The 13,645-nt window shown below is 38.1% G+C and overlaps 1 protein-coding gene across 1 annotated transcript in view; it reads right to left on the bottom strand.

Moving 5' to 3' along the window:
* srek1 (splicing regulatory glutamine/lysine-rich protein 1) overlaps nt 1-13,092 on the bottom strand; it is a 67,883-nt gene extending 54,791 nt beyond the window's left edge. Inside the window, exons 1-2 of the mRNA XM_060835542.1 lie at nt 12,755-13,092; nt 5,035-5,168 (exon numbers count right to left, since the gene is read on the bottom strand). Coding sequence (XP_060691525.1) covers nt 5,035-5,168; nt 12,755-12,873 — 253 coding nt within the window. The 5' untranslated portion in view covers nt 12,874-13,092. The remainder of the gene's footprint in view (nt 1-5,034; nt 5,169-12,754) is intronic.
* Nucleotides 13,093-13,645: the final 553 nt, after the last annotated feature.

Here is a 13,645-nt window from a genome sequence, read left to right as displayed (position 1 = left end):
GTTCTTGTGTTTAAAAAAAAGAATAAGTCAAACTATCAATGCTACCTTTAGGTGCTGAGTTGGTGAGAACACCTTTATCATGAATTAATGCAGGTGAACAAGAAGCGCAAGTTAACTTAAAATTGTAAAAATAATCAGTTTCCAGCCATTGTAGAGTTACAGAATAATATGCATTTTATAGCATGGAATGAGATCACTCAGTTCACTGTTATTTCACTGGGCATCCAGTACCTACTTTAGTCCATTTTCTAACACTTGTTCTGCAGCCTTGTTCACATATGATATTTCAAGTGTTAACTTAAATATTGCGATGGCTCCCAGTTCTAATACCACATCTGTGTTCCAGATGTACCAATTTCCTTTGGTATTAAAAAGGACTATTTTCCAAAACATACTGTGAGGTTACCATTGAAATTTTAAGTACCTCCAAATTTTAAAATGTCAAAATATTTTAAGTTAGGTGAACCCAACTCAAATCTTTTCTAAAAAATAATCAGTGAAAGAGACAGGTTAGTGAATAAACATGACTGTGATTCGTTAGTCACGTGGAGTTGAAAGACCACACATTTATTAATTTCCAGTCTGAACTGACTACAGAAGGCCAGAATAAAGGTAACGGCTAACAACTTGCTGGTTCACCCTTTAAATTGTGGGGAGAAAAATTAGGTAGGCTTCACACTTCTTAACACATTGATCTGTACTTAAAACCATACACATTTGGATATTGGATGAGAACAAAATGCAACTTTGCTGTATTCTTTTCTTATAGTTCAAAAGACAATTAACAATGTTAAACTATATTTATTAGTCTGAAATGTTAACTCAACTTCTCTCTTCACAGGCAATGCTTCTCTTGCTAAATACTTGCAGCAATTTCTGTTTTTATGAATCAGGTGATATTTACTGTCAGACCATCACAAAAACTAATTAGTTATTGAATAAGGGGTCAAAGAGCTATGGGCACCCAAGCAATTTGTACACTAATACAACTCACACCGTAGGTTTGAGGAGAAAAGTCAAAACCTGGATTAAAAAAACACAATGTACTGCTTCAGGCAAATAGAACAAATGCTTCCAAACACTGCCATATTTAAGAACTGTATCAAATATTACCTTATAAAAACAATATCACCATACCGCTAGCTTTTAAATAAGAATTTCTGTGTGCTTGAATATTTAACTAGTATCACAAACTACTTGTAAATAAATTACAAATCTTGTGGGGAAGTGGTGAAAATCATGCAGTACACTGCACTTCACTACTTTCAAATGCATGCTCTGTTTTCTACCACACAACAAATGTATTTTAATAATGGCAGGGTGGAGAGAATACATAGTATACAGAGAATAGCCAGTATCCTGTGACTGGATAGAATACAGGCGGAAATTCAGGTTCACATTATATCAATCACTGTATACAATTTAGTGAAAAGATTACATATTAAAGCGTATGGCTTCTGATCATAAATGAGTACATTGCCAGATGTGAAAATGATGTGTGGTAGAAAACAAATAGAATTTTATGTTATAGCCACTAATCATTATCTATATTAACTATATTGTCCCTAAAAATGTTCCTTGTTAACATACAAGAGTACAAACGCATAGTTATCATTAACTAAAACAGAAAAAAAGAGATTTCACTACAGCAGTCACAAAATTGTGATGAAAGCAAAAGAGATTGGTATCATATATCAATTGAAAATTTCAAAGCCATATAAAAAGCTTTCAAATACTTGCTGAAATAAACTCATGGTTTTAAACATTATAATAATGGTATAATTCAAAATATCTTAAGAAACAATGGCAAAACTTTATCTTGGCATTTTAAAAAAGGTACCATTATAAACTACATATCTAAAAAGAACTCCACTCCCCAATATACACACACATGCACGCACACATACAAACATACACACCAGGAACTGATTTAATAAACAGTATTTTAGTTAGAGAACATTTACAAATAACACAGTACAAAAACAGAAAGGTTAAAAAGTTTAAAGAGAAGATGTATACAAGGGACAAATAAAAAAAAAAGACAGGGTATCCATCTTGGAAGATGTCGACGGGCAGCCTCCAGTCATTATTCCCCCCGTGAAGGTTTTGCTTGGTGTCAGCATTAGTGGCATGGCAAACAATGCCTACAGTAGGCAAGTGCACAGGTCTGCCTTCGCCAGTCTAGTCATCTACTAATGCACACACATCACAGAGAAAACATACAAAACCAAATTAATATTGGTACTGGGATTCCATCGACCATTAAATATGGTTAATAAAGAAAAATCTTAAATTAATTAGGACATACTTCAATTACTTGAAAACATGATATACCTGCAGGAAAAGAACCAGCCACTGTTTTGGCTAATATGCGAGATAATGCAGCCACTTGGACTTAACAATCTCATTAATACTGAACCAGCTTTTAAAATTGGAATGTAACAGTTGGCAGCAATTTAAATGAATTAAAAATGTTTCAGATGACTTAATGCTGCACATAAGAGCATGTCTGTCAATTGAGTAAAAACTTGTTCATTCCTACGAGATTATAAATTCCATTATTATTGAAATGGCACATAAAGACCATATAGAATTTCTTTGCAAAGGCCAAAGCACAGAAATTATAAATGAAATATAACAAGAACCACGCATAGCAAGTTCTATACAACCAGCATGAGAACTTTATAAATTTTGTTTAACTCCAATTCTAAATAAGCATTTTAAGGTGAACCTTTATCTGCCATCATATCTTTTTCAGTTCAGATAATAAAATCAGTAGGACAGCACTGCATTATTAGCTACTCAAAGTTATTGCGTGTGTTATAATGTAACTCCATATAATACATTATAAAAGCCACACATTAGAATTGTTGATCACCTCTGTTAATGTCAAATGAAAATAAAGGTTGTGAGAACAAGGCTAAACATTATAAATTCTGGTGTGGTATTTCTACTTAAAAAACTTTGTGATGGATTCATTTACACTTTGATTTTGCAGTATTGAACAAAGCAGTTGGAACACATTATTGATTTCCAGCAGAACGTTAAGAATTCAGAGTATACTATCTAAGGAGAACAGTGAGTAGTTCAATAGGAGTAAAATCAATTAGCACTATAAATAATTTAAAGGGTCAGTATGGAAATACCAGTATGTTTAATAACATGACTCTGAAATATCACTAAAGTATATGGTCATATTAGATGGGTTTCATTTTTCCCTTAGCTACTTTTGTACACCCAAGTCTGTGTGTGCTAAATTCCATGTACAGAGCTCAATAGAGTTTGGGCCCTTCGTCTCCCACATTACATGCAATTACAGCTTCATAACTGGGAGCACAATGTCAGTTCCATCATAGTTTCAACAGCACATTGACAACTGAGTGCCTTAAAAACCTGTACTCAGAAGTGTGGATTCTCTGCAGTAAATCAACATAATAATCTATAAATTTGTTCCAAAACAATCATCTGATTACCATACAAAATTAAGATACTGGCCCAGAAAATGTAGCTGAAATGATGTTATAACCGTCAGTGATTGCCATCAGTACTGTGTGAAACCAACGGCAACTTCTGGCATCTGTAAATGCAGTTAAATTTGGAGGTTGCTAACATTCATACCATGCACCTCCATTGGATGTGCTGTTGCAGTCTGATCAGATGCGATCAACACAGAATTAGAAAATTTACCATAAGCTCTAAGTTTTAGTGCAGTATTCTCAATGTAAAACACTGAGCATATCGAATGAGGTTTTACAAATTCGAAAAAAAAGGAACAATCCCTCTAGTCTTGAAAATGGAGTGCCATTTCCTCCTCATACCATTTAAAAATATACTTTATTTTCTACTTAAATTTCATGTGTACGTCACAATCTTTATATTATTTTCTGTAAAATTATTGTAAATTGAATTCAAATCCATGCATTTTATTTCCTGGTTTTCCATCAGGATTCTTCAGTCTGAATGGTTGATCAGATTGCTTGAGAATTTAACGGTGAATGGAAGCTAATGGTCCCTTAAAGATTAGATCAGATTAAGTCGAATTGGAATAACCCACTAAGTCTTTGTGGACAAGTCTTTATTCACTTATTTTCCAGCAGTGAGTACATCCTTTTGGCCAAAGGCAAAAAATGACATCAATGTTTTGTATACTTTACAGCATTTATAAAATCTCACCATTTAGAAAGGATTTAAGGCAAAACTAATTATTAGCCAATTAAGAACAAATGGTGTTATTAACACTTGTGATAGTGTTGTACCTTAATTTATGTACTTTTGAAATTAATATCACTTTAGTATTAATTAGATTCCATAATGTTATTGACTCAGAACAAATTGCATCTAAGCATTTCTTCTATAAATAAAACGTATGTATAGCATGTTTGTAATTATGCTTTGCATTGGCTGCTTTACATTCGTTATTTAGTTATGGTCGCATAATGATTTGTTGAATACAGGTCTTCCAACAAATCTTGTGCTACACTGCATAAACTTTGTGTCATTTGACATAGCCTAATAGGTGAGGCTATTGCAAAATGTTTGGGCACCCCTAAAAATTCAATGTGTTAAATTTCAATGAACATAATAAATACCAAAAGACTGATGTTCTGTATTGCAAAATTAATAATTAATGCATGTGTGAGTGAATTCATGTATTTATTTTAACTTAACTAATTTTAGAGATATCTAGTTTAACATCTTTGCTTAAAAATTTCATGCATTAATTACTAATTTTGCACGGTAAAATTTCTAAAATTTCTTTTATATTTAATTCCAATTCCACAACAAAAAATAAATATTTTGTTTTGCCCGTCAGGTGTTTTGATCTGTGCTTTCAATGCAATATTTAGAGTTCTACAAAACAGGCCCAGGCTCAATGCCGTAATGGGCATTCCAGACATTGGAACAACTTGTGTTAAATAAAGACCACTGTCCACCAACACAAATCATTAGAAACTCTTTCCATTCAGCTAAAAAAAAACATAAAAATAATTACCAGAGAGCTTAAAAATTTGCAACAAAGCCTTAAATACCTACCTTCATTGAAGGGTACAACTATGAGGCCTCTGTCTATAAAAACCACGTTTGTTAGATGCTGGGCCACACCAACACTCACAGGATCGTGATATTTAATGTAACATACCCTTGTCGAAACTGGGATGGGCGAACTACTGCAAGAAGAATAACAAATTTAATACATTTAACTTACAACTGCACTACAATATATTCTTTAAAATTACAATAAAAACATCTATAGGATCATCCTGTATAATGAAACATCACATAAAACTTTCCAGAAAAACTGGACAGTAAGCAGGAAGCAGCAAACACACAATCAGAAGAAACAAGTTGAAACTGGCAGAAAGGGAGGTAAAGTTTATAGAGAGAAGCTAGATATTACATGCCCTCTCAGAGGTTTTTGCCATGCAGTATCATGTAAAGTAGAATGGTTTCTAGCCCACCATCTTCACACCCACATGTGCTCATCCCTCAAAACACAGAATGGTGAGGTCAGAGACCATCGGGAATAATGGGTCAATTGAACGTTAAAAATTCAGGGGACCCCAACAGAGAAAATGTTGGCCTAGTGGTATTATTGCTGGACTATTAATTCAGAAATCCAGGTAATACTCTAGGGATCCAGGTTCAAATCTCACCATAGCAGATACTAAAATTTGAATTCAATGTTTTAACTGAGAAGAAAAGGATGATCACCTTATTGGGATTGTCCATGCTACAGAGGCCTCTTTTGGAATATAGTGTGCAATTCTAGTCTCCCTACTAAAGGAAGGATGTTGTGAAACTTGAAAGGGTTCAGAAAAGATACCCTGATGTTACCTAGTATGGTGACAAAACATCTGAAAAACGAACCATTCCAGCTCACTGAGTAAATCTACATCCAGAACCTCAACCTGAGCTACAAATCTTCTCAAAACTTGCTAATATGTTCAACTCTTTCGAAAAAGGAGACATTATAAGAATATGTATAACAGTAGTGCTAACTGAAATAACTTCAAATGGTGGCCTCATGTGTCATATCATTCCGGTTCTACGATATTGCTTAACCTTACTTCAGGCAGTCCCTTTGTAAACAGCATATTGACAAAACTGCAAACTGAAATTCAAATGGTAAACTCGCTTTGTCACGCAATTCTTTTCCCATTCCAATTACCAGTTTATGCTCTTCATTTGAAGTCAAATGATTCAAATTGTAGTTTTTAAACAATACCTCGGGTGCTGTTCTGGAGCAGCTGCAGCTATCCCTGACCCAGAAGGCCTAAGTTCAAGTCTCACCTGCTCCTGAATGTAATAATAGCATCCCTGAACAGGCTGATTAGAAAATAACTACGTTTTTTTCCCTGTGAACAGTTGGAATTCTTTATACATCATTTAAACAATTATCCTGCATGCGAATTTAGACACTGCACAGTAGTACAAGTCATTCATTTTTCAAATTACCACAAAAACTGCAAACACTGTTAACATTGTAATTCACTAAGTGCCTTAGAATCTTATCCAGTAATCTACACCATTCCTAATTGCATGTCACCACAATTTAATTTAGAACCAAAATTTCCACTTTCAGACATTTTTGTGAATGATAAAAGTACAAAAGCAGAGAAATTACACTGAACTTTTATAAACTTTTGGCTAGGCAACTACAGCACTACATCCAGAAATCACATTTTAGAAAGAATGCAAGGAAGGTTCTTGGGAGCACAGAGAAAATTTATCGGAATGGTTCCAGGGATTTTAACTCAGACTTTAGGTTGGAAAGGGTCTCTTTGAGGAAAAGAAATTGAGGGGAATTTTGACAGAGTGCACACAATAATGAAAAGTTTAGGTTATGCTGACAAAGAAAATCTTTTCGAACAGTTGGTAGTGCAGGGAGTAGGGAACAGAGATTATGACTTGGAAAAGGATCGCAGAGGGAGAACCTTTTTTTTAAAAATAGGCAATTAAATGATAACAATCTGGAACATGTGGCCTACAAAGGTTGCAGAAACAGAGAAAATTAATAATTTCAAAAGGAGAGTAGACGAACACTTGAGGGAAATAAATTTTGACCCTCATGTCATCCTGCCAGTCTGAAAAATATCTATTATTCCTATTCTCTGCCTCCTGTGAGCTAGTCAATCTTTTATCCATAACACAGTACCCCTTACACCATGAACTTGTATTTTCAACAACAATGGAATGTTTGGTGCGGCACCTTTCTGTACAATAGTTCCATTGGTTCAGCTTTACCTAAAGCATAAGCTACTTCTTCAAAAAGGCTCCAATAAATTTGTTTAATGTGAGTTCCCTGTGACAAACCCACATTAGCTCTGCCTGATTAACGTTTTCAAGAGTTTTATTTTAATGTCTTTAGTAACAGTTTCTAACATTTTCCCTATTACAAATGTTATGCTAACTGGGCATTAGTTTCCTGCTTTTTGTCTTTCTCCCTTTTTGAATAAAGGAGTTGTGTTGGCTAATTTCTAATCTAAAGGAACTTTCCCTGAAGTTGGAAAATTAGAAGAAATGCATCAATTATCTCACTATTTCTTTTAATATATGAGGAACTAATCTAACAGGACCTGGGCACGCATCAATTTGCAATTCCAACAGTTCTATTTCTGGGATACGACACAAATCTTCTTTACCAAAGACTGACATGAAATATCATTTCAATTTAATTTCTATTTATCCTCCATTAATAATTTCCCAGACTTATTTTCAACAGAACCAACACTTAACTCTTTGCCTTCTTAAATGTTTAAAGAAACTATTCCTGTCTGTTTTTATATTTTAACTTCCTCTCACACTTTAACATTTCCCTTATTAACCTTTTGCTTTTTTTCATATTCTGCCTGATTTTTTTGTCCTGTTACCTATTCTTGTGCAATATGTGTCTTTTCCTGGAGTTTGATACATTTGACTTTTTTTTGAGTTAACCATGGATGGCAGGTCTCTCCCTCAGAATGCTCCTTATTTGTTGAAGTGTATCAATTCTGTGCTTTGAGACATCGTCTTAAAATGTTTGCTACTGCATCTCTATTGACCTCCACCTAAGTTGCCAGTTCACTTTTGCTAGATCTGCTCTCATACACTCATAATTGCAATTGTTTAAATTCAACAAGTCACCTTGGACCCAAACTTCTCTCTGAAAACTGTATATAAAATTCAATTATATTATTGGACTGTTGTAACTGCTTAACAATGAGAAACAATTAATCCTAATTCACCAGTGAAAATTAAATCTAGTGTCAATTTCAGATCTAGTATAGCCTGCTGGTTGGTTCAGTAACATTGATGGTCTAAGAAACTGCCCAGAAACCATTCAATATATTCTTCCTCGAGACTAGTTCCTTCCCCCATCTGATTTTTCTGGTATATCTGAAAGTTAAAAATGCCCCCATGAAAATTGCTGTACTTTTTTCACAAGCTCCCATTGTCATTCTTGATACTCTAACCTACCTTGCTGTTACTGTGCACAACCCCTACAAGTGACTGCTTGCCTTTATCATAACTCATCCCTGCCCAAAGCTCTTTAATAATCCTGGTTTTCTAAATTTAGATCACTTCTCTCAGAGCAGTCGTTCAGTCACACATTCAACTCTTTTCACCTTGATTACCCTGTGCTAATTTGAAAGCAGCTCAGGTCATATTTGAAAGATTACTTTGTTTAGAGGTTCTGCCTCTCAATTTGGTGCCTAGCTCCTCATATTGGGGACCACAGAGTCTTTTTCCTGATACTAACTATGTTATTGGTGCCTATATGGACTATGACAACTGGATTCACTCCCTTTCAACTATAACTTCTTCTTCAGCCCAGAGCAGCTATATGAATCTTGGTAGCAGGCAGACAGTGTGGCTGTCTGAACCTGTACCCTTCACTTCAGTGTACCTCTTTCTTCGGCTCTTGCATTGTTCATTTTTGGTTGTTCCTAACGAAGACGGGAGGGTATGTAGGGCACTGATCTTGACTGATATTGGCTCTGAATATTTATCTGATCACTACTGTTTCACTTTGTGAAAAAAAATGAGTAAAAACGCCTATTAGTTTATTCTTTCCCTAAGGACATAACTCTCCTCAGATGAGCATCAAAAAGTATATACTTGAAAAAAATCCAAACAGGAAAGGAAAATTGGAGGGAAAATAAGTTGTCAAAAAATCTTTAAAATAATCAAAATATAAATGAAATACTTCTGTGCAGCTTATGAAAAAAATATTTGAAGTAAAATATATAGATAAAAGAAAACAATTAAACAAAGAATTCCCAACTGGCTTAGGATAAACTACATATTCCGAAGAGGAGGCCTAGTGAAACATAACACAAAAGCCTGTTTTTGTAACAAAGCTGTAGAATAAGAAATCAACCAGATGAAAGAGGAGGCATTCAAAACAAACAAAGATTTTGTAGAAGATTTACTAAAATTCAGCATTTATTTTACTTGAATAAATTTGACTAATACATACAGAATATTTTGCATATATTTAACATTTAGAACATTTTTAACCTGTCAGCAATTTGTCATTATTTGACATGTTTACAAACAGGGTTCAAAACCTAGCACTGAAACTGATCAATATTTAAACATACCTGTATGATAATACATTATGTTTATGCATCTTTTTCAAAGTACTAAGGGTTCATAAAACATACTTGTGACAACTTTCACAATAACTTGTAGCTATATATTATCCATAACATTATCAATAGAACATGTTTACAGAAACATACTCAGATCAAAATCCACATTAAACAAAAGGAAATATTAGGGTAAATTGTTCAAAACTTTAAACACACGCTAGTTTTTGAAAAGCCTCTTAATGCGGGAGACAAGGAGGGTTAGGACAGAATTCATTAGCTCAGGCCAGTAGCCAAACACATTGCCATCAAACATGAGGCAAAGGGTGTCAGAGGTTACAAGAGTCTATAACTGAACAAAAAGAGCTCTTGGAGGTTTGAAGAGCTAAAAGACATAGATTTGCGATAAAATCACTGAAGGATTTGAAAGCGAGAATGGGAATTTCAAATTTGAGGTGTCATTGGACTATATTTTCAATTCAAGATGGTTTGTGCCACAGAGGAGAATTTTTAAGTATTGGTGTTTCCACATGCGTGTTGTCCTTGCTATCCTAAGGGGGAAACTCTGCAGGCTTCAAAGTCATAGAGATTTACAGCACGGAAACCCACCCTTTGGTCCAACTCGTCCATGCCGACCAGATATCATAACCCAATCTTGTCCCAACTGCCAGCAACTGACCCATATTCCTCCAGACCCTTCCTATTCATATATCCATCCACATGCCTTTCTCAATGTTGCAATTGTACTAGCCTCCACCACTTCCTCTGGTAGCTCATTCCATAACACGTACCACTCTCTGCGTGAAAAAGTTGCCCCTTAGGTCTCTTTTATATCTTTCCCCTCTCACCCTAAACCCATGCCCTCTAGTTCTGGACTCTACCACCCCAAAGAAAGACTTTGTTTATTTTGTTACTGAAAAACAGCAATTGCTGAAGTGCAACTTACAGATGTCAAACAGTACTGCCACACTGTGACGGTGTCAACAAAGTGAATATTTCAGGTGACAATGAGCAGCTTTGTCCTGAATGGTGTCAAGCTTAGAGTGTTGTTGGGGCTACACTCATCTAAGCAAATAAAGAGCATTCCGTCACATTTTTGAGGAATTAGATGAGTTACTCACTGCAGCAAACACAAATGGTGCAGTATCTCATTAGAGACAGATATGGATTACTTCAACACCATAAATCCAAACAAATACACCTCCAAACTCCAAGATCTAGGCCTCAACTTCCCATCTGAAACTGGATTGACTTTCTGACTCATAGATGCTATCAGTAATAGGCAACATCTCCTCCACCATCATAACCCTCAAAACTGGTGTTGCGCAAGGCTATGTACTCATCCCCTTAACTATACTGGTTATACATTCATGACTGTGTGGTCAAACTCTGCCCCAACTCCATTTATAGGTACATTGAAGACACCACTGTTGTAGGACGGATCTCAAACAATGTCAAGACAGAATACCGCAAAGAAATTGAGTGCTTAGCGGCATGGTGTAAAGACAACAATCTCTTCATCTACATCAGCAAAATGAAGGAGCTGGTCATTGATTTCAGGAAGCATAGTGGAGGACATAGCCCTGTCCTCATCAATGGCGCTGAGGTGGAGATGGTCGACAGCATCCTGGGAGTAATTAGGACTGACAATCTGTCCTGGTCCGCCCATGTCAATGCAATGGTCAAGAAAGCACAACGTCTGTATTTCCTCAGGAGATTAAGGAAATGTGGCATGTCAACAAGGACCCATACCATTTTTCATAGATGCACCATAAAAAACATTCTATCGGATGCATCACAGCATGATTTGGCAACTGCTCTTCCTAAGATAACAGAGTTGTGAAAACAGCCCAGACCATCACGTAAACCAGCTATTCATCCATTGACTGCATCTCTACTTCCCACTACCTTGGGAAAGCAACCAACATAATCAAAGTATCTTCAGTGCTCAATTATTTAATTATAGGATAGCATGGCTTATGATACGAACACAAAACTTTTGATTGCATGTACAAAACGTTGCGACCTCACAACCACTCCAATTTTTCCCTGGAATGGGTAAGTCCAGAACTAGAGGGCATAGGTTATGGGGAGGGGAAAACTTTTAAAAGGGAACCCAAGGGGCAATTTTTTCCAGGCTAGGGTGGTGAGTGCATGGAATGAACTGCCAGAGGAAGTGATGAAAACTGGTAAAATTACAGCATTTGGATGTGTAAATGCATAGGAAGGGTTCAGAGGTATAACAGCCAAATACTGGTAAATGGGACTACACGAATTTACCATATCTGATCAAGTTGGACTGGAGGGTCTGTTTCCATACTGTACATCCCTATGACTCCACGACTGCTTGGTGGGGATGAGATCAGGCCTCATTCCTGATGAAGAGCTTTTGCCCGAAACGTCGATTTTCCTGCCCCTCGGACGCTGCCTGACCTGCTGTGCTTTTCCAGCACCGCTCTGATCTTGACTGGGGTTGAGGTCAGGTCGATTCGCACAAAAGGCACGTGGGCCTCTTCCGCCTCTAACTGTAGGCTCTCGACTAAGATGTGGGCAACTTTGGAGCGGTTCACTTCACGCGATTGTCCACGACTGACTGAAGCGCCCGCATTACAAAAGGGGGGGGGGGGGGGTGAATCTTTACTTTTAACGGTGAGCGCAAAACAGGCGGTAACCGTCGGTTTTACCATGAGTTTTGATTTTCTCAAGAAGGACAAGGGTGTGTGGAAAGAAAAACAAATGAACCTTTGGCGGCATCTGAAGGGAGAAGGAAACCAGGACGTTGTACACGATTCCCACATCCCCGCCACTCATGGTAACGTTAGAAATCAATCATGATCCAATATTGTAATCAGGGTTAGTTGGCTGAGCCGCACTCAGGAAGCGGGCCATGGGGGGGGAGGGGGGTATTTTATAACGATATGAATCAGCTGGGATGGTCAAGCTCGGTGGGCGATAGGGCCGCCACCGGGCTGAAGGCAGGATTGTACTTCCCGAGTTGGAGAGGGCACGGGGGAGGGAAGAGAGAGAGAGAGAGAGAGCTCGACGCCAACAGCAAAACCTGCGCAACGCTCTCTCGGCGTAAAATGGCGGCAGCCTCGGGACTGGGAAGTGAAGGAAGAAAGAGAGAGATCGCAACATCCGCAGCCCCGATCCCCTTCTCCCGGCCGCAACCTCTCACTTACTCGGAAGGGAAGACGCGGAAATCGTCGATGTCTCCCAGGAAACTGAAGAGAGTGGTCAGCTGCTCGGCGCTGGCCACCGGGGAGATGTTGGTGACCTGGACCACGCAGGTGGACATCATGGAGGACCCTAAACCGAGGCTGAGCTCTGTTTCTTTCTGCGAGCGGTCTGTCTATTAGCTTCGCCCCTCTTTCTATACCTCTCTGGCTCTCACACGCCTGATCGGACGGCTCCTTCTCCCGATTGTTTTCTCTCGAATTTTTTTTCTCTCTCGCGGCGGTGCTGGAGCGTCTCGCTAGGCCCGTCTCCCGACAGCCTTTGCCTCACGAGTGATTGACAGTCACCTGGCCCCGCCCCTCCCGGTGTCTGCAGCCTCCGGCCCCACCCACTCCTATTGTTCCGTCGGCCGGTGACGGGTACTTCGGTCCCGCCCACTCTCACCGGTTCCTCAGAGGAGCCGGTGTGGGCAAAATTTAAAAAAAACACAATACAAGGGTATAGTGCAACAGGTTAATTTGGAAGCACTAGCTTTCAAAGCGCTGCTTCAGGTGGTTGTGAAACACGTAGCGTTGTATCACTTTAATCTTTTGCTATGAATGCTGTGTTTTATGGTCCTGCTTCACAACCACTTGAAGCAGTGTTTCCAAATAAACCTGTTGCACTATAACCTGGTGTTTTTTTTTAAACTTTGTCCTCGGTCAGTCAACTGAGTCGTCCAGCCTCCTTTCTGGCGGTGATGGCGTATCGTCCCCAGGCCCCGCCCATCCATTGTCCCGTCTGTCGATGATCAGGTCATCCGGCCCCGCCCCCTCGTACTGGCTCCTTCTCGCTGCATAATCCTCAGGTTCCCGCCCCCTCACTCTGGCTCCTCCCCCAGTGACTCTTTCCTGCGG

Source organism: Hemiscyllium ocellatum, chromosome 2, assembly GCF_020745735.1.
Source record: "Hemiscyllium ocellatum isolate sHemOce1 chromosome 2, sHemOce1.pat.X.cur, whole genome shotgun sequence".
Taxonomy (NCBI): Eukaryota; Metazoa; Chordata; class Chondrichthyes; order Orectolobiformes; family Hemiscylliidae; genus Hemiscyllium; species Hemiscyllium ocellatum.
The sequence above is the reverse complement of the archived record's forward strand: the minus strand, read 5'-3'. Positions and strand labels throughout refer to the sequence as shown.